Source organism: Misgurnus anguillicaudatus, chromosome 12, assembly GCF_027580225.2.
Source record: "Misgurnus anguillicaudatus chromosome 12, ASM2758022v2, whole genome shotgun sequence".
NCBI classification, from domain to species: domain Eukaryota; kingdom Metazoa; phylum Chordata; class Actinopteri; order Cypriniformes; family Cobitidae; genus Misgurnus; species Misgurnus anguillicaudatus.
Window position 1 is genome coordinate 25,266,265 of NC_073348.2, and position 21,684 is coordinate 25,287,948.

Genomic DNA, 21,684 nt, shown 5'->3' on the forward strand with positions numbered 1-21,684 from the left:
AAGCTCAGTTCCTACTACATTTCATCTGAGTGGAGAAACTGGAACGAGAGCAGACAAGACTGTTTAGAGAAAAGAGCAGATCTACTCATCATAAACGACAAAGAGGAACAAGTGAGTGAAACTTACAGGACTAGATCAGTCTGTGCTTTTTACTGGTTATGGTTTTAAACGTGTTATTATTTCAACCAAGGACTTTATTATAGAAGTGACCAGTGGAAACAAGGTTTGGATTGGTCTGACTCTCAATAGAGAAAATGGACTATGGACATGGGTTGATGGCACCAACATTACATATGAGTAAGTAAACTATCCACATTATTCAAACTCGGGGATTGGCATTAGGGTTATTCGGAAGGGCAGGTATAATGACTTCCAACCGAAAAACGAATTCATCCGAATAACAGAAAAAATATTCGGCCAAACACAATCACATGTTTGCTGGAAATTAAAGCATGAATAAAATGTGTGTGAAGTGAATGAGTGTATGAAAAGACATATGACATTTTCTGTGCGTTTCTTATTTAGAAATATGGAATTTGGAATTAATTAAAAAATCCTAAAAACGCTGCTAATATTAAACTTCTTTTAACCCAACTCTAAAAATTTGACCCTTTTCGATTTTTTTTCAAGACCAGAAAAGCTTGATAAAATGCTGCACTCTGATAATAAAATATTCGTTAATAATTACAGACTCGGGTAACAGATGATCTTTTAACTCTTTCCCCGCCATTGACGAGATATCTCGTCAATCAAGAGAAAACGCTTCCCCGCCAATGACGAGTATTTCCGTCTTTCCGCAATACCGCTATTATCCACTAGGATTCCGCAACTTTTTAAAACCGGAAGTATTGCCCTATGGCAAGCTGATGCATGTCTGTGTCTGTTTTAAAGATCGCTCTGAATGGGATCTCTATGAAAAGTTCGTCACAAAAATGGAATTATCTCTGCTTTTTGCTCAAAATGTGGTGTTTTTGCAGAAACCTACCCGTATTCAAAAGCTGATTACAAAAGAACTACTGAAGGTAGGATGAAATGTTTTTGTTTGTTTGTTTGAAAGCAGGGGGTCTGTTCTTTCATTTGGTATATTGTATGTTTATATAATTGAAGAAGATCATTTTCTGGAAGGCATTCAACTTTTGTGAAAATCATGAAAAACGCTGGCGCTGGCTGGCAACTTTTTAAAAAAACGCTGGCGGTGAAAGAGTTAATAGAAATTTTAATAGATATTTACAGTTATTTAAGTTATAATTGTAATAAAATGCAAGAATGCGTTTAACATGCCATTTTCATGTAATTCGACACACTTCCGGTTTAAGCCCCACCCACCTCCGCTTCCATCAGAATACAAATACAGATCCAAATAATTTTTAGATTGTTACAGATACAAATACTGATCCCGCTGCACACTCCAAATTGGTATTGTATCTGTGACATTGTTAAAGTGAATATTTAATGACAGATCAACCATAATAAGCCATAAAGTAACCATCAAAGTTAATATATCACATTGAAATGCATAATGTTTTTGTTATGTTAATCTTTCGTTCTAGGTTCTGGAGATATAAGGAACCCAATAACAGAATACCAAATGAAGATTGTGCTGTATCAGAGTATGGCTGGGCTGATTATCCATGTCATTTCACTTTTGTGTGGATTTGTGAGAAGCGTTTTGGAAATTTAACAAAGCTTTAAAATCAATTATGTGTACAGTAAACACATCCATAGCAAACATTTTTCCTGATACACAGTTATTGTAGTTAATTACTGTAAATGTTTTTGTGTGATTATGTCTCAAGTCTGTTTTGTGTACTGTACATTTTCTAATTTTCTTTATCCAACACAATTTATTAACCGAACTGATATGTTGTCACTGCTGGTCATTGTGTAATTTGCTGAGTGATCTAAACTGCAAATGTGAAATGTTGGTTTAAGGGTCATTTTTTATTTTATTTGTATGATGTTGCAAGATGCAATACATCACGGTGATACAGCAAGTACTGTTCAACTGGGGGCTTGGACCTGTACAGGTCTCTGTGAAGAACTTTTGTTTGTCATTAATACGCAAAGCAGCAATAAAATAATGAATGTCTCTGTAGCCTATACGAATATAGCATGGCAAACGTTTATAATCTACTCTTTAAGTTGACGTTAATTATGAAAATAATTCCAGGGGGACTCCAAGGAACTATAAGTTATCTCGTCAATTATGAGTTAATATTTAACTAATAAATATGCCTTTCTGGACGAATTTCAAAGTGAAAGTGTAATACCGCTTTTATCCACTAGATTTATAAAAAAATGGAAGTTAAAAAGATTTAATGATTGATTTTAAATGCCTTTATGTTTGATAGTCATTCTGAGTCTGATCTCTAACATAAATTCCTTTACAAAAACACAATTTTTTAAGCTTTTTGCTCAAAATGTTGTATTTTTGAAGAGAAATATCCATATTTCAGTGGTTAAATTAAGTGGAAAAAGTAAATATATAATGAAACTTTTTTTCCCAGTTTGTTTGTTTGTTTATTGTTTGTTTGAAAGCAGAGGGTGTGTTCTTTAATTTGATATAATTTGTATGTTTATATATTTATAGAAGATAATTTTTCCTGCAAGGAATTTTGTGAAACTTTTGTTAAAATCACAAAAATGCAGGTGGGCAACTTTTCTCAAAAAGGCTGGCGGTGAATGAGTTAAAAGCCAGTTGCGCTGGCGCAATGCCGATTTCCTATTTAGATTACGGAATTTGTAAACCGAAGAAGTAAGCACAGGAAAAAAATTGCATCATCTCATCATATCCAGAGGTACAAAGTCATCATATACAACAAATTTGTGGGGTAGCATTTAAAAAATGCAATATTTGCATTTGTTTAAAGCAAAACATTGAATTACTTACCAGGCTACAGGTGAAGCTGCTCTTTATGCCTTCTGACGTCTCATAATCGATCCTTATTTATGTCCAGAAGACTCAATAATAATCTTTTACATTTTAATCCTTTGATTTTTCATATTTTAAAACGTTTTTGTGCTGCTGTGCATTCATGTGATAAGCAAACGCTTGTGGTCGTCCCTTTTATAGGTGCATATTACTAACCCGCTCATTATATAACAAAAACAATATTGCGCCATTGACTTTAGACTAGGTTTTTGTTGGTCAATGCCGTAGTTTATTTTATTTGCCTCAAAATAGCAACGCGCCAACAATGCGCCTGAACAGGGGGGCAACCTTCCGATCTCTATAATAAAGCCAATACGGAAGTGATTTAAACTGCAATTGATCGACTGTCAATGTTCGGATATCCGTGAGTGATGTACGGTGACGCGCGGCCAAGATGGCGACGGAAGACACCGCCTACTTTAAGCTTCAAAAACGATCTTTAGAAACCTATGGGTGATGTCACGGACACTACATCCATCTTTTTTTACAGTCTATGGCCTGAACACACCTCGTTTTCAACCATGGGTGCAAAATTGGGCGCAAATGCATTTGCTATTTAAACAACGTTGCGCTAAACGTGAAAATAATAATTGCGCCAGGTTGAAACTAGCAAAAGATACTTGTGTCGTGCATTGCGCCGAGTGTATGATAGAAAATAAAAGTAAAATAAAAAATGTGGACTCTAAATGAGCCAAGTGGAATGGATCTGAGAAATCAACAGCTGTAGCTAAAATGCAGGACAGATTTTAATTTATTAGGGCATTTCTCGGGTGGAATGCATCTGACCAACGGTGCTTTAACAAGTGAACAGACATATGCGCTAAATTAGAGAAAATTGAATAGGTCCAATATCATTAATCTTAAAAGATGGTGGGGGTACAATGGTTTATTTCTTTTATTTGCTCAGGATTTTGTTAAAAGATTTGTAATGTAGAGAATGACTGCATTTTCTGGTTTAGTTTTTTTAAGATGTTTTTTTTTCTAGGTTACCATTGTACAGACTAATAGTTCCTTTCCTATGAATTAAATACTGCTGAAGAAAGCAGACCTTATAGAAGGAAGTGAAAAAGTTCATGTAACTTATTGTATCTTAATAAACTGTCATCAGAGGGAGGCGCTGATGCAGACAGCTAATACTTGAGCGCTGATTATACTATGTATACAACAAAGCCCCAGTTTGGGGGCTAGAATTACATATGGGACTTATAATGATATATAGCCAAATATACAATGATTAATATATGAAGTGTTAACATAAAGTTATCTTTGATACAGTGGTCACTGTAATAAATATGAGTGTATATTGATGGCACCATTGTTTCCCCTCACTGGGGATAAAGGATATGCACCACTCAATATAACCATTGGCGAAATATGTCCTGCCTTCTAGTTAAAAGAACCAATCATCAATCGATATAGACTGATGATTCTCTAGGGGAGGGGCTTTATACAGATTGCTGAGAGGTGCTTGCCAAACTATACACATGTGCATTAACTGAAATGACCTAAAAAAGTGCAATTTGAGCCTAAGAAACAAATGTTATAATACAGTTGATGTCAAGATTAATTGTTGGTCAGAAATATGCTGTTTAATTGTGAGTTTAGTATGCAATTTTAAAGATATCTATTTTTCCACATTTAAGTAGATATGACTTTAGTCTCGCATGACGGTTGCAGACAAGGTCGCCTAAAGTTGTGACTTCCCTAAAAAGACGATGGTGACTTAGATGTCACACATTGACAGGAGGGTTTCATTTGGTTCTCAATGCCAGTAAAGTGCAAGACAAAGTAAAAAAAAAAAACACACAATGCAGACTAACAGAGCTATAACGTTGTTTTGTTATAAGACATCTATTGCACAGTATGTCACAATGCAAGACACATAGGTGTACTGTTGACATGTATGAGTTACTGACATCACATTGAATCCAGTTGCAATCTCCCATCAATTATTTTCTGTCTGCTCGTCACTGTATTTCTCTAAAGTGGATTCAAAGGCCATGAAGAACAATGAAGTAAATAAAAAAATGGTGAAATACTTTGAGCTGCTCTAACCGGAAAGAAGCAGAGTTAAAAATAACCCCACCCCTCATCGCGGTCACTGAAACCAACAAGCTTTAAGCATCTTGCGCTGATCTGTGTCAGATAAGATACTTCTGCTCTTCGTATTTCAGTGACATTCTAGTTTGGCATGTACACAATAAACCTTCAATTTAATTTGTTGTTTGGATTGCAATAGCATTTTGTGCTAATGGTGCATATGCCTTATACACTACAGCTTTAGTAAACAGCTCTAACCTATTTTTGATCTTATCAGTCACACAATTTTGGTCTTCACACATTGGTCCCACATCAGTTCCGTTCTTTCATTTTTTCCCACAGAATGTTAAAAACAGAATCAAAGGGTAGAAGCAGCGACATACAAAGAGCTACACAACACGAGCATTCATCATTAGCACGGTTTACTTATGTTTAAGTAAATCCCTGAAATGTCTGATGATATTTATCAAAATGCGTCAAACTCCAATACAAACAGACAACAACCACTTCGATGTAAAGGTAATAACATTTATATGATTAAAAAATAGAGCAATATGAAAAGATTGACCTCATATCCATAATCTACAGGACGTGAGTGTGTGAGGATGAGAAGATACAGAACAGCTACAGTGTGTTTGGTGCTGCTGTGTGTTCTTCTACTGACTGCAGTCATAGTGCTGTGTTTGAAGTTCACAAAGGAAACAAATCTGTGGCCGTCTGAGACAGAGAAACCGTACGACAGGCTTAATGAACAAGGTCATATTTTTGTATAATTGCACAACAAACTGGATGATTTCACTTTACATTAGTTTTCTTCAGGTTTAAAGAAATTATATTTGAGTGTTTATATTAACAGATCAGCCTAAATGGATAACACACAAGCTCAGTTCTTACTACATTTCATCTGAGTGGAGAAACTGGAGCGAGAGCAGACAAGACTGTTTACAGAGAGGAGCAGATCTACTGATCATAAACGACAAAGAGGAACAAGTGAGTGAAACTTACAGGACTAGTTCAGTCTGTCCTTTTTACTGGTTATAGTTTTAAACATGTTATTATTTCAACCAAGGACTTTATTACACAAGTAACCAGTGGAAACAAGATTTGGATTGGTCTGACTCTCAATAGAGAAAATGGACTATGGACATGGGTTGATGGCACCAACATTACCTACAAGTAAGTAACCTTTCCACATTATTCAAACTTGGGGATTGGTATCTGTGTCATTATTAAAGAGAATATGATTAAATGACAGATCAACCATTATAAGCCATAAAGTAACCATCAAAGTCAATATATCAAATTGAAATAAATAATGTTTTTGTAATGTTAATCTTTTGTTCTAGGTTCTGGACATATAATGAACCCAATAACGCAAAATCAAATGAGGATTGTGCTATATCACACTATGGCTGGGCCGATTATCCATGTCATTACACTTTTGTGTGGATTTGTGAGAAGGGTTTGAATGTTTAACAAACCTTTGAAATCAATTTTATGTACGTACTGTAAACACATCCATAGCAAAAGTGTTTTTCTGATACACAGTTCTTGTAGTTAATTAAATGCTTTTGTGTGATTATATCTCAATACAGCTGTACTCTACAAATCTATTTTTTGTACATTTTTGTAGTCTATCCAACAAAATTTTGTAGCTAAATTGATATCTTGTACTTATAATAAGAAATGAAGGAGTGACTTGTAATTAACACCCAATAAGTAAACTGCAGATAGATCTTCTTGTAATACATCACTGTTTATCACTCTTTAACCCTTTCATCACTGTTAACTATGCTACAGATTACAAAAGTTGATGGTAAATTTCATAAGTATTTTTTTTAGCACCGAACATCGGCACTCCGTGTTATTTCTGTGTTTAGCGCTTAGCGCCCGAGTTGAAAAATATTTCATGCTTAGCTTGTAAATGTCACTTTTAACTCAACCGTCCAATCACAGTGAAGGAGAGGAGGGACAAATATCCCAAAACCAAATGGCGCCTTGTACAACAACTGAGAAACAAAACAGAAATATCACAGCAATGAAAGCACTTACTGTATCTGAAAAAAGCTGGCAAGCGCCCACAGTTGGGGTTTTTAGTCACGTTTAAACGGTGTACACGTCACATAATACTGTATGTTTTTTTTAAACAAATAAAATAAACACATTTTATTTAATATGTCTTTATATTAATCTTTTTTAATGCATCAAATGCCTGAAATTTAAATCAACAGCCCAATATGATATTTACATATCATTAGAGCATGACTTTAAAGGCCTGAAATAAGCATTGAAAACTATGTTTAGTTTATCAATAAACTTAAATCATCACTTTCTGATCTGTCATCAGATGGAGGCGCTGATGCAGACAGCTAATAAGATAGCGCTGACTATGTATACAACAAATCCCCAGTTTACAAGGAGGGGGCTAGAATTACATATTGGACTTATGATATAAAATACAATGCTTAATATATGGTGTGTTAACATGAGGTTATCTTTGATGAAGTGCTCACTGTAATAAATATGAGTGTATATTGATGGCTGCCAATGTTTCCCCTCACTGGTGACAGAGGCGCATGACAGAAAATTCACAAATTCCTCCTTTCTGTGTTTTCGTCTTTGATGGCATTCTGTAAAAGCAAAGCACTCACTTCTTAATCAGCGATCAACCGTAGTTGGCTCTCTTTGCCCTCCAGCAGGGCGTCCCCCTAAGTGTGTGAAGACACATAAAAATACTATGAATAGGGGACAATGCACCGCTAACCATTGGCAATATATGTCCCGCCTTCCAGTTAAAAGGACCAATCATCAATCGATAAAGACTGATGATACACTGGGGGAGAGGCTCTATACAGAGTCCTTGCCAGTACGCATGCACATTAACTGAAATGACCTTGAAAAAAACGTGTCTTTTTAGCCTTATGATGCAATATGCCTAGTAAGCAGGTTTATTTTTTTATATTTTTGGTCACATGATTTTTTTTCTCACATCAGTTCAGTTTTGTTCTGTTTTATTTTCACAGAAGCAGCGACATACAAAGAGCTACACAACACGAGCATTCATCATTAGCACGGTTACTTGTGCTTAAGTATATACAAGACCTGAAATGTCTGATCATATTGAGATTCAGGCAACAGACAAAGAGAGAGAGATGATCAATGAAGGCGAAGATGACTTCAGGACAAACTCCAATACAAACAGACGACAACCACTTCGATGTAAAGGACGTGAGTGTGTGAGGATGAGAAGATACAGAACAGCTACAGTGTGTTTGGTGCTGCTGTGTGTTCTTCTACTGACTGCAGTCATAGTGCTGTATATGAAGTTCACAAAGGAAACAAACCTGTTGGAGTCTGCGACAGTGAAACCGTGCGACAGGCTTATTGAACAGAGTAAGTTTGCAGAACAAATTGGATAATTGAACTTAGTTTGCTTCAGGTTTAAAATATTATATTATACGTTTTTATATTAACAGATCAGCCTAAATGGATAAAACACAAGCTCAGTTCTTACTACATTTCATCTGAGTGGAGAAACTGGAACGAGAGCAGACAAGACTGTTTACAGAGAGGAGCAGATCTTATGATCATAAACGACAATGAGGAACAAGTGAGTGAAACAGGACTAGCTCAAACTGTACTTTAAAATAGTTATTGTTTATTGTTATTAATTCATTATTATTTTCAGGACTTTATTACACAAGTTACCAGTGGAAACCTCGTTTGGATTGGACTTTCCTTTCGTACAGAGGAAATGTTGTGGAAATGGGTTGATGGCACCAATATAACCTCTGAGTAAGAAAGCTATCCACATTTTTCATACTAAAGGATTTGTATTTATTTGTTTTATATAGTTAAGCGCCTGACCCAAAGATTGTGTGTGTAATATATGCCACTGGCATCTCTAATAGGCAAAATTTACTTCAAGCATTCTTAAAAATAGACAGAAATGAAGCAGTGCTTTAACATTACATTTATTTAAATGCATTAATACAATTAACTTAATTTGTAACTGTTGAAAATTTGTCAATAAATAAGATTGTCCTGTGTCTATTTTTAAGTTTACATACTAGAAGTTAAAAATTGTCAACTTTGGGTAAAACGCTTAGATCGTCAATGTCACCTCTAACTCAGCCGTCCAATCACAGTAAAGGAATGGCGGGACATATATCACAGCAACAAACCAGCGCATCATTTAACAACGATAAACAAAGCAGAAGTATTATAGCGACCAAGGCGCATTTGAAAGCTTTGATGTACACGCCCCATAGGACTTTTTTAAAGTGTACCATTTCTTTTTAAAGTGTACCATTTCCCTTATGTATGTCACATAATTCAATAATTTTAATGTTAACCTTATGTTTCAGGTTTTGGAGAATTGGGGAACCTGATAAATCAGATGAGGAATGTGTTGTATCAAACTATGGCTGGGCCGATTATTCATGTAATTTAACTTTTGTGTGGATTTGTGAGAAGCGTTTGGAAATTTAAAATCAAAAAAGCTTTAAAATCAATTATGTGTACAGCAAACATTTTTCTCAAGTCTATTTTGTGTAATTTTTTTTTTATTGTTTATCCAATACAATTTATTAACCAAACTGATATGTTATCACTGAATATGCAGCATTTTTGTCAAATCATTATATTTATGTTACTTTAACTTGAAATTGTTTTTTTAAGTTATGTCAACTTTACACAAGCCAAAACTTAAAATAGTATGTTGAATTGACATGCAAAATCAAATTGTTTTAACTTCATGCTGCAAATGTTTTAAAGTGTACTTGAAAAAGAAATGAAGGAGTTGGTCATTGTGTAATTTGCTGAATGACTTGCAATTCACACCCAAAAGATAAACTGCAGATAGATCTAAACTGCAAATGTGAAATGTTGGATTAGGGTCATTTTTTCTTTTAACTATATGATGTTGCAAGATGCAGTAAGTACTGACCTCTGTGAAGACCTCTAGTTTTGTTGGTCATTAATACCTAAAGCAGCAATAAAATAATTCATAAACACCCCTCAGCTTGTTTCGTCTCTGTAGCCTATAAGAATATAGCATGGCAAATGTTTATAATCTACTCTTTAAATTGACGTTAATTATAAAAATGAATTCCAGGGGAGCTCCAAGGAATAATGTCACTGCACTATAATAAGTGTTATTTACAATATAATGCACTATTTAGGGTGCTTTTAAAAGCACAAGGGCATTCACTTGCTTCCGACACTAAAGAGCAGAATGATACAATGATATGATGATAGCACAACTTTTTTGTGTCGTTTAATGTATTTTTTTTCTCATTGTTTTTTAAGATTTTTTTTACCATTGTCGCTTAGGATTTGGGTTAAAATCACTTTCTGTTACATTTTAGACATCTTAACCCCTCTAATCTCAACTCCAAGTGAGAATAGTTTTAAAGCAGAACAAAAGCATGAAGAAACTAATACATAAAATTACTACCAAATCTAACCCTAACCCCAAACAACAATGATTTAAAAATAGGAAAAAAACAATGAGAAAACAATACATAAGATGACACAAAAAAAGAAAGTCGTGTCATGGACACAAAAAAGTCTTTATAGAAATTCATGGTGAGTGACACGAAAAAGACATTCATGCTGGGTATCACAAAAAAACAGCGGAAACGCATGTCCTGAACAGGAATAAATTAATTAAATATTTTGTGACTATAACACAACTTTCCGTGAGATTAATAATTTCTATATTGTGATTATGCAAATAACATTTTGTTTCACACGATACATACAAATGTAACTGTGTTTAGCAACTACTCGCACAAATGAGTTTTTGCTGTTGTTGTTTTACTCAAATGTAAGGAAAATAATGCTAATTTTAAATATTCGTTAACAACTGAGAGTCTAAATGTTGCTTTATTGGTAATAAACAGGTTCATCACTTCTGTTCTTTCATTTGATATATTGTATGTTTATATATTTAAAGAAGAACATTTTCTGGAAGGCATTAAACTTAGGTGAAAATCATAAAAAATCATTAAAAAAAATCTGTTTATAAAAATATGTGTGGACTAGGCCTTGGAGTACAATTACACAATGAATTTTTTAAGGAAAAAACTTGTGTTCAAGTTGGGCTTTATAGACTGTTCTCCCTGATCTCACCCAAAAACATCTATTAAACATGATGGGGATTTTGGTATGCATTCATATAATTTAATCATGCAAATCATTCTTTGTGATGTCTTATAGTCATTGATAGATTTTTATTTAGTACAAGTCCAATGAAATACAACCAGTGGGCAACATAAGCACATACAGTAAGTGAAACTGACAGGCTCATCCGCTTGCATAATGCATCTGATTGCACCATAAATGTGTGGTAACTTGCAATTTGACTTATGTGGTGGGTAGGGTTAAGTATAACAGACAGCAACCTACTGTACATCAGTTTGTGACACACATGCACTGTATAGCATGGGCAGCGAAAGCAAAACATGGGTGGGTCCTGAACATTTACTGGTGTAGCAGCCATTTGGTGCTTTTTAATTAAACAATTGCTTTTATAGTCTAAAAGCAGTGCTTACCTTATTTTGTACACTACACAAGATGAACTTCAGCACATATTCATTATGTTTGAGTGTAATGGTTCAGAAATGTCCTATGTTATTTATCACAATGTGCTCAATACTGAGATTAAGGGAATGGACAAAGAGGGAGTGGAGATGATCTATGGGAATGGAGATGACTTCAGGACACACACAGACTACAATACAAACAGACAACAACCACTTCAGGAAGTGAGCGTGTGAGGTTGATAAGATACAGATACGTTACAGTGTGTTTGGCGCTGCTGTATGTTCTTCTACTGACTGCAGTTATGCTACTTTCCTGCAAGTTTTGCATTTTTTGCCATTATTAACTTTGAAAAATATTCGTCAGTGCGTCAGTCATGTTTTCTTCTAAATTAGTATTTTTATCAAGATCTTATGTTAAGGCACAGTAATGTTACTTTAATGGTAATAAAAAAGGTTATTAGGCAGTTATTGAAATGCTTTATGTTCACAAATGTCACTTTAGTAATTTCATTGCTATTTAACAAATTTGTCTTTCGCTGCAAAACCCTCTAAGTGCTTTTTGTAAAAACTTCCACTTCTTTGAAAAAAAACAAAGTACAGAGTTGCAAAATCAATAAAGATGCTACGAGAAACACTGCAATACTCATAATGTAAAAATTAAAAAACTGAACCACACATTAGGGGGCGCTGTGATTCATGTGACTGCCACGTACGAGTTGTATTCGGGTCCAAGTCACAAGCGACACAAGTTTGATGTGATCCCGTTGTTTTGCACGTTGTCATTTATCCAATTCCATTCACATCTTAAGCTCATTTACAATAGGAAGTCATGTAGATATGAACCCTCACACAGTTTCTGTGAGGTATCTGCTGTTAACCACAGCGCTACCTATGAACAAAGCAAAACTTTAAAAAGACACGCTGTTTGATTTATTTATGGAAATGGCTTGTATTTAGAGATCTTAGGAGAGGAACAAATAAGACTAAACACACACAAAAAACTTTACAAGCGAACAAAACTATATCTTATCAAACATCTCTCACATGATTGTCACATGCTGACTGCCGTTTAGATGTTGGGGTCTCCAGAAACACCAACGAGTTCAATGGGAGATATTTGTGGGTGGCCTCTATAGTTTCTTATATAAAAAAGTCCATGTGCTGGAGATCTGCAGCACTGAAAAAAATTATTCATTGAATTTAATCAACCCATCCTCACCCCCATGGCGTCAATATTTGACGCACTTGACCATGCGTCAATATGTTACGCGGAGGGTATACCTTTCGCGTCATTTTTTGACGAACTGGGGACTTCAATACTATTACGTCCGTTGCATTCTCTTTCCTATTTTCTTACCATTTTCGCGTCGGTTTAGGGTTAGATTTACATAATGACATCCCTACCCAAACCTAACTCTAACCCCAACGCCAGGTGAGAACTGTTTAATTTTGCGTACACTGTTAAATTTTGCGTAATCTAACCCTAAACCGACGCGAAAATGGTAAGAAAATAGGAAAGAGAATGCACCAGACGTAATAGTATTGAAGTCCCCAGTTCGTCAAAAAATGACGCGAAAGGTATACCCTCCGCGTAACATATTGATGCAGGATCAAGTGCGTCAAATATTGACACCATGGGATGAGGATGTGTAGATTTAATCAATTTTTTAAGGTAAGTGGTTGCAATCAATTTATTTAAGCTACATTTAAACAAAAGTTTTATATTTTATTTTACTTTACTAATCTTTTTTGTTTAAATGTAGCTTAAATCAATTGATTGCCACAACTTACCTTAAAAAAATTGAGTAAATTCAATTAATAATTTTTTTTCAGTGAGTGCTTTAACAGCTTTAACATGTCCTTGTATCTTTGTTTCCTTGAGTGTGCAAATTACAAAATCTATTTAAGTATTTCTTTCATTTAGGCGTCATGCTTGGTTCTAAATTTGTGTGTCCAAAAAGTTTATTAATTTTTTTTCACAGCGTTCCATCTATGGCTAACAAATACACCACAGTGTCTATATAGAAAACAGGTCAAAAGCATCTACTGGAAAGTACCTCGGATTAGTCAGTGATAATGTGAGACTAAGATATTGTAAGCCCTTAGGAGTTGAATGTTTATAGGATTGAGCGTAGTGGCATATCAAATTAAATCTATTTGCTATTCTTTAAATCAACCTATTACGGGACCCTTGATAAATAGATAAAAAACATGGAGCCCTGTTACATATCTGTTTACATCTGCTTATAGTCATTTGTACGGTATTTAATCAAATCATTATGGTGCTTACTTTTCAAAGTCATTCAAATAATCATTGATCTACAGTTTCAACAATTTCACTTTAAAATGAAAAGAACAAAAACATGGTCATCTGTTGAAGACCTTTGCTCTAAAGTGAGGTACACCAAACCACATGAACGCTAAATTAAAAATAAGTAGACTGGATATCATGTGATCTTATGACTGAACTTTGAAACACTCGGACATCCATTTGACTGCACCAACATCTACTACAATCATAGTACAGACAGAGTCATCCAGTCCACCCAAACAGAAGCAAACAAGTTCCCATCACATACACAACGGACTATACAGTACAATTGACCAACATGACTGAATTTATTTATGGAAATATAATTCCTTATAGGGCTCGGAGGATTTTCCAAGATGCCAATGCAGAGAGAAGGTGGCAAAGATCTCAACACACAGGTACAAATACATACACAGATCACATGGATTTAAAATAGTGTGGGTGAAAATGATAAAGCATTGTACTTTTAATCTCTCATCAACAGGAAGTGAGCGTGTGAGGAAGAGATGTTACAGATCAGTTTCAGTGTGTTTGGTGCTGTTGTGTGTTCTTCTACTGACTGCAGTCATAGTGTTGTGTGTCCTGATCAATACAAACAATCAACACAGAGACCAACTAGTGAACAAGAATCATAATCTTACAGAGGAGATAAACCTGCTACTAATAAAGAACATCAACCTCACAGAAGAAAATGATGAATTATTAACCAACATTAACAACTCTAAAAAACAAAGAGACCAGTTGAGTAAGAAGATGGAGCAATTGTGGGAGATTTTTAATCAAACTGGTAATCTTAAACCACACCAAAACAAAACTGATTTGTTAGTTAAAACCCAGCATACTTTACTGTGGGTGAGAATGAGAGGATAAGAGTTGAACTGTTTCTGTTTACAGATGGATGGATTCAATATCGATTCAGTATTTATTTAATTTCATCTGAGAAGAAGAGCTGGAGTGAGAGCAGAAGATACTGTCGAGAGAGAGGAGCAGATCTGATCATCATTAACAACAAAGAGGAACAAGTGAGTGAAAGATACTGTGTGTGTGTGTGTGTGTGTGTGTGTGTGTGTGTGTGTGTGTGTGTGTGTGTGTGTGTGTGTGTGTGTGTGTGTGTGTGTGTGTGCGTGCGTGCATGGGGGTATTAGTACAAGTATATCCAGTTGTTTAATTGTTAGGATTTTTGTCTTCTCAGGATTTTGTTCAAAAAGAGTCTGGTAAAGACAGCATCTGGATTGGTTTGTCTGACAGTGATGAGAAGGGCAAATGGAAATGGGTTGATGGCAGCACACTGACCACTAGGTGAAAATCACTCAATTTAACTGATTATTATCCAATAAATGATTCTCACAGTCAGTGTCATATCACACAGAAAACAACACTGAAGATCTAATGATGATCTGTTGTTTCAGATTCTGGAGGTATGGAGAACCCAGTGGTGGATCAGGAGAGCACTGTGCTTTGTCTTATTATTCAGGATGGTATGATTATTCATGTAAAATAGCTTATAAATGGATCTGTGAGTTAAACATTTTAAATGAATTTTAGGCAGTCTATTAAAAGTTGCTGATTTAGAGCAAACATATACTATATGCATGGCTATCTCCCACGGCAAACTTTTGTTTAATAAATTTCTATTGTGATTATGCAAATAATCTTTTGCTTCAAATTATAATAAAAGTATCTTTTCAGAACATGTGCTTCATTTATTTGATTGTTTTACAGTTGATGTGCATCAATGTGAGTAATAATAGGTATGTTGTGACTATCAGTAGTTTATATGAGTGTATAAAGGAGAATTGTAATCTGTGCTGTGTTCTGTAACCTAAAAAATTGCATAAACAAAGTTTCTAAAGTTTTAAACATTCCCTCTGCCAAACTTGTAGTCCCGCCTCAAACTCACACCATTGATTAAAGCAGTAGTTAGTTTTGGGTCTCTGTTTTAAGTTCATCATAAGGCTAATGTGAGAGTCTGTCAGCTCAGAGGCTTGTTAGATGTCACATGATATCAGATGTCACACATTTAGCTCAAATGGTTTAATTTGGTTATTACTGAAACAGAAAACAAACGAAAAAGAGAGCAGAATGCAGCCAACTAAACACAACTACAATGCTGTTTTTAAGGTTGCATATCATAACCATAGTATATTTTAGTACACGTAAAAGATATGGTGACCACATGGATAAAGTTGATTTGAGTTTTGCTCTTTCCTGTCATTATTTCCTTCCTGCTCTTCACAGTATTTCTCTGTGTGGGAGGTGTAAAAAACATACAAACAGCATCTTATGTGTGTAAGAAAAGATGCTTGTGCTAAAAACTATTTTAGTAAGACTCAATTTGAACGTGTGATCAACTAACTGTGAACTTCATTTGTTGTTTTGGGAAGTTAAAGGGTCAAATGTCACTAAAATACACTGGACTGACTGTGTTATTGTAGCTCAATTGCTAAAGCATTGTGATATTTCTTTTCAAAAGACCCAGTTGACACAGACAAAGTTGTGGAAATACTGAACAAAACTCCTTGAAAGATTTGTATGATCTTTGGCTCAGAGACGTTATAAGGATGCTGAGAGGTCAATGGTACACAGAAGAAACTTTTCCATTTTTTTATTTTTGCACTTATTGGTCACATGTTTTTATTTTTCACACATTTGACTCCGTTTACACAACATTTCCCTTTCAGCTGTTTCATTCTAAATAGAGCACAGCAGCAACATACACAGACCAACACAACCAGAACATTCATCACGGCACAATTTACTAGTGATTGACTAATAAAGACTAGGAATGTCTGAGGATATTTATAGCAAAGTGGTCAAGAACAAGATTCAGGGAATGGAGATAGAGACAGAGGAGATGATGGTGGAGATCTATGAAAGTGTAGACGACTTCAGGACACAGACAGACTCAAATACAAACAATCAACAACCACAGACTACAGGTAATGCCATTCATCTTTTTGCTAAAACACGAATGATATACAGTACATAGCTTAACCTCATATCTGTCATCTTCAGGAAGTGAGCGTGTGATGAAGAGAAGTTACAGATCAGTTACAGTGTGTTTGGTGCTGCTGTGTGTTCTTCTACTGACTGCAGTCATAGTGCTGTGTGTCCTCATCAATACAAACAATCAACAGTTTAACATCAAGACCAAAAACATCACAGAAGAGAGAGACCAGCTACTAACCAAATATACCAACATCACAGAAGAGAGAGACCAGCTACTAACCAAATATACCAACATCACAGAAGAGAGAGACCAGCTACTAACCAAATATACCAACATCACAGAAGAGAGAGACCAGCTACTAACCAAATATACCAACATCACAGAAGAGAGAGACCAGCTACTAACCAAATATACCAACATCACAGAAAAGAGAGACCAGCTACTAACTAAATACAACAACATCACAGAAGAGAGAAACCAGCTACTAACCAAATATACCAACATCACAGAAGAGAGAGACCAGCTACTAACCAAATATACCAACATCACAGAAGAGAGAGACCAGCTACTAACCAAATATACCAACATCACAGAAGAGAGAGACCAGCTACTAACCAAATACACCAACATCACAGAAGAGAGAGACCAGCTACTAACCAAATATACCAACATCACAGAAGAGAGAAAACAGCTACTAATCAAATACACCAACATCACAGAAGAGAGAAAACAGCTACTAACCAAATATACCAACATCACAGAAGAGAGAAAACAGCTACTAATCAAATACACCAACATCACAGAAGAGAGAGACCAGCTACTAACCAAATACACCAACATTACCAAAGAGAGAGACCAGCTACTAACCAAATATACCAACATCACTGAAAAGAAAGATGAATTAATAGTTCAGTGTGGTCAGAGAAAAGATTTAGCATTTAAAGGGGTTGTGTTAGCAGATGGATGGATTTACTATCAGTCCAGTTTGTACTTCATTTCATCTGAGCAGAAGAACTGGAATGAAAGCAGAAGTTACTGTAAAGAAAAAGAAGCAGATCTGATCATCATTAACAACAAAGAGGAACAAGTGAGTGAAACAAGTTTTATAGCTGCTGCAGATGATAGTATGTACACTAAAACTGCTGTTTGTTTTAAATGTGTTATTTAATCTTCTCAGGATTTTATTATGACGTTTGGTAAGATCAAAGTTTGGATTGGTTTGACTAACAATGATGAGGAGGGCAGATGGAAATGGGTTGATGGCAGCACACTGACCACTAGGTGAGAAATCATTAAATTTAACTGATTATTATTATATAAATGATTTTCACAGTCAGTATCATATCACACAGAAAACAACACTGAAGATCAAAAATTATCTGTTGTTTCAGATTCTGGGTGTCTGGAGAACCAAGTGGTGGTACAAAAGAGAACGTCTCGGTTACGGATGTAACCCTCGTTCCCTGAAGGAGGGAACGGAGACGTCACGTCGTGACCGACGAATTGGGAGCTCGCTTAGAGAGACCAATCTGCTTCGAATACTACTAAAACGCCAATGAACTTGGCATTGAGATATTTGCATAATGCTGGCGCCGCCCCGCCAGGTGCGTATATAAGGCGCACGTGCAAATAGGGAAATAGCTTCTGTTCGCTGAGAAAGCCGGAAGGTGACCGGCCTAAACAGCAGGTGGCAGCACCTGTGGCGACGGGACGTGACGTCTCCGTTCCCTCCTTCAGGGAACGAGGGTTACATCCGTAACCGAGACGTTCCCTTTCAGTCGGTCACTACGACGTCACGTCGTGACCGACGAATTGGGAAACCCTACTAAAACGCCACTAGGGGCTGACCTCTTCCAGTGTCTGCTTAAAGCCCTCCGATTCCACTTAAGGATAGGAGAATTAGGTTTCAAGGCAGAAGGCCGGGCACTAGATGTTCCTTTAACCCCACAGTAGTGCCAGCGACTGGGAAGCGCCCTATCTGAGCGGTATAGGGACGCTGCGGAAGCCACTGCCCCGTAAAGGGCTATTGGTGGGCGAAAGTCAACCGTAGTTGAGGTAAATGACAGCCGTGGCTGTGTAAGCAAAGCAGTGCTCTGCTAAGGGAAACGTGGGCTGGTAGGATTAACCCCACGGAATAATACTCACAAAGGAACCCGTTGGGACACAATGTGGGGCCCTGGCCAAACACGTAGGTTCGTAAGAATACAGCTAGTGAAAGGCTGACAGCCAATGCTCCGCAACAAAGGCTGTCAAGGCAGTGGAGAGAGCAAATCAAACCATTACGCATTTTTGCTCTGTTAGCCTTCCATACTGAAACTCAATTTGGAGCCTCAGTCGGAGGCTGCAAGCCGACTTGCGAGTCTGCTCTCCGTGTCCTCCCTGGTGAGGACAGAACACGAGAGGATACAGGCTCGATACGAACATTGTAGAATCTAATGAACGTATTAGGTGTCGCCCAACCAGCAGCTCTACAGATGTCTGTTAGCGAGGAACCACGAGCTAATGCCCAAGATGAGGCAACACTCAGAGTGGAGTGCGCTCTCAAATTAAGGGGCAAGGAATGCCCTGCAAATTATAAACTAGGGCGATAGTATCAACTATCCAATGAGACATCCTCTGCTTAGTGACAGCTTTCCCTTTCTGCTGGCCACCATAACAAACAAAGAGCTGGTCTGAGGTCCTGAAGCTTTGCGTGCGGACCACGTAGAATCGCAGTGCGCGTACGGGGCACAACAAAGCCTCGGTTGGGTTTGCCTGCTCCAAAGGCAACGCTTGCAAGCTCACCACCTTATCTCTGAAGGGAGTGGTGGGAACTTTGGGCACGTAGCCTGGTCTGGGTCTTCAGTAAAACAGCAGGACCAAACTAAAGGCACGAATCGTCAACAGAGAATGCATGTAAATCTCCTACTCTCTTCATGGAGGCCAATGCTAGCAGGGTCAGAGCTTTCATTGATAAAAACTTCAGACTCGCAAACTGCAAAGGCTAAATCGGAGACCTGAAGGCTTCAGCACCATGGACAGGTCTCAGGAAAAAAGAGGGAGGGCGCGAGGGGTTTAGCCTGCGAGCGCCTCTTTAAAATGTAATAATTAAATCATGCTGGCCAACTGATCTGCCGTAGATAAGTGAGTGATGAGCAGAAATAGCGGCGATATCAATTTTAATGGCGGAGGGACAGCCTACCATCTAACCCATGTTAAAGATATAAAGCATAATGTTAAAGGGCATTCTCTGGGGTCCTCGCGTTGCAAAGAGCACCGGGTGACGAAAAGGTTTCATTAAGCGCGTAAGCCCGTCCTGTGGACGGTGCTCGAACCGCGTCGATGGTGTTAGATACCGCTTGCGATAAATCACCTAAACCTTGCGCGCGCTCAACGACCGTACATGGATATCCACAGGTCGGGGCGCGAGTGCCAAATGTGCCCCTTCCTAAGAAAGAAAGTCCTTCCTCAGGGGAATCCGCCAGGGAGGGCTGTCGCGAGGAGCATTAACTATGAAAACCAATTCTTGGTCGTCCAGTACGGACGATTAATAAAAGGCTCTCCTCGTCCTGCCTGACTTTGCACAGTGTCTGCGCAATAAAGCTCACTGGAAGGAATGCGTATTTACGCACCCCCCGCGGTCAGCTGTGTGCCAACGCATCCACGCCGAGGCTGCCCTCGGTTAGTGAATAAAATAGGCGACAGTGGGTATCGTCCGGCGACGCAAACAGATCTATCTACGCACAACCGAACTTCTTCCAAATTAGCTGGACCGTCTGGGGGTGGAGTCGCCATTCGCCGGGGGCGCAGCTCGGAAGCGCGTACCGCTGTATTGAGCGATCCCGGGATGTAAATGGCACGAAGGGACCTCCGATGCTTCTGACTCCAAAAGAGGAGATGACGAGCGAGATGCGACAGGTGACGAGAGCGCAAAACCGCCTTAACGGTAAATAACGCAACAGTCGCAAAGTTATCGGTGTCGACAAATACATCCTTCCCTCGCATCTCCATAGCGGAGCGTACAAGTCCCAGATATACAGCGCACCGCTCGCGGCAGTTGGGGTGCTATGCACACCCCAGACTGCAGGCCCATCATACGTGGCTGAACATCCCGTGCTTAGGGCATCGCATGCTACAGAATGCAAGGAGATCCCTCAGAGGCATATCTTGTTCTATCAGAAATGCTGGGTCTACTACGGGGAAATTTAAATGACACGCAGGTGTAGTGTTTACACAATGTATGCCGGTGCGCCACGCTCTCCTCGAGACTCGATCGTAAAGCCAACGCTGAAGCGGTCTCATATGACGCAGCTCGAACAGTGTCACGGCTGCAAGCATGCTGTCATATGTCCAGGAGCTTCTGAAATTGTATCAGAGGGACCGCGTACTTCCCTCGAATTAAACCGAGGCAAGTCAGAACTGACTAGTTGCGCGCTCTTGTAAAACACGCCAATTAGTTGATCGAGTCTAATTCCATACTGAGAAAAAGGATCCTCTGCACGGGGCAAAGTTGCTCTTTCCCAGTCGACCTGATGACTTAAACGAGCGAGATGCCGAAGCATTAACTCTCTGTGTTCGCGCACGTCTGCCAAGAACGGGCTATTATAAGTCAACGTAAATAAAGCAGAATGCGAACAACGCTCTCTCTCTGATATTTTAATGCCGTGACTACCACTTTCATGGAGACACGGAGAGAGAGAGACAGCTCGAATGGTGTACTTAATATTAATATGCCCACCCCACGACGCAGAGCGAAAAAACGGTCTAAGGCGAGGGGAGATGGACACAAAGTACACGTCTTACAGGTCTAAAGCTGCAACCGATCTGAATATTGAAATACGAGCCTCGGCGTTATCATCCAAAAAAAGACCACCTCCGTAGAGCCGGGCGTAAATCAAATCGATCGTAACCCACCGCGTATTTC

The 21,684-nt window shown here is 37.8% G+C and overlaps 3 protein-coding genes across 7 annotated transcripts in view; 2 read left to right on the forward strand and 1 right to left on the reverse strand.

Annotated features, from left to right (window-relative positions):
• Positions 1-21,684, reverse strand: part of cadm2a (cell adhesion molecule 2a) — a 670,454-nt gene that overhangs the window by 146,127 nt on the left and 502,643 nt on the right. The gene's annotated exons all lie outside the window — the stretch shown is intronic.
• LOC129447022 (C-type lectin domain family 4 member M) lies at positions 7,968-9,982 on the forward strand. Its single transcript, XM_073874743.1, has 4 exons — positions 7,968-8,365; positions 8,449-8,582; positions 8,661-8,767; positions 9,340-9,982. Exons 1-4 carry the CDS (start codon positions 8,080-8,082, stop codon positions 9,461-9,463), a joined length of 651 nt encoding a protein of 216 aa, XP_073730844.1. The 5' UTR covers positions 7,968-8,079; the 3' UTR covers positions 9,464-9,982.
• On the forward strand, positions 11,599-18,248 carry LOC141369098 (uncharacterized). The gene is made up of 8 exons (XM_073874664.1): positions 11,599-11,742; positions 15,024-15,130; positions 15,241-15,309; positions 16,637-16,770; positions 16,814-17,264; positions 17,739-17,868; positions 17,959-18,062; positions 18,173-18,248. Exons 1-8 carry the CDS (start codon positions 11,599-11,601, stop codon positions 18,246-18,248), a joined length of 1,215 nt encoding a protein of 404 aa, XP_073730765.1.

Excerpts from the sequence above, each read along its gene's own strand:
- LOC129447022 (XM_073874743.1), top strand. The coding sequence starts at position 8,080 with ATGTCTGATCATATTGAGATTCAGGCAACAGACAAAGAGAGAGAGATG. Across the intron at positions 8,583-8,660 it reads TAAACGACAATGAGGAACAA|GACTTTATTACACAAGTTAC; the intron begins GTGAGTGAAACA and ends TATTATTTTCAG. Across the intron at positions 8,768-9,339 it reads GGCACCAATATAACCTCTGA|GTTTTGGAGAATTGGGGAAC; the intron begins GTAAGAAAGCTA and ends CTTATGTTTCAG.
- LOC141369098 (XM_073874664.1), top strand. The coding sequence starts at position 11,599 with ATGTCCTATGTTATTTATCACAATGTGCTCAATACTGAGATTAAGGGA. Across the intron at positions 11,743-15,023 it reads GACAACAACCACTTCAGGAA|GATTTTGTTCAAAAAGAGTC; the intron begins GTGAGCGTGTGA and ends TTGTCTTCTCAG. Across the intron at positions 17,869-17,958 it reads TTAACAACAAAGAGGAACAA|GATTTTATTATGACGTTTGG; the intron begins GTGAGTGAAACA and ends TAATCTTCTCAG.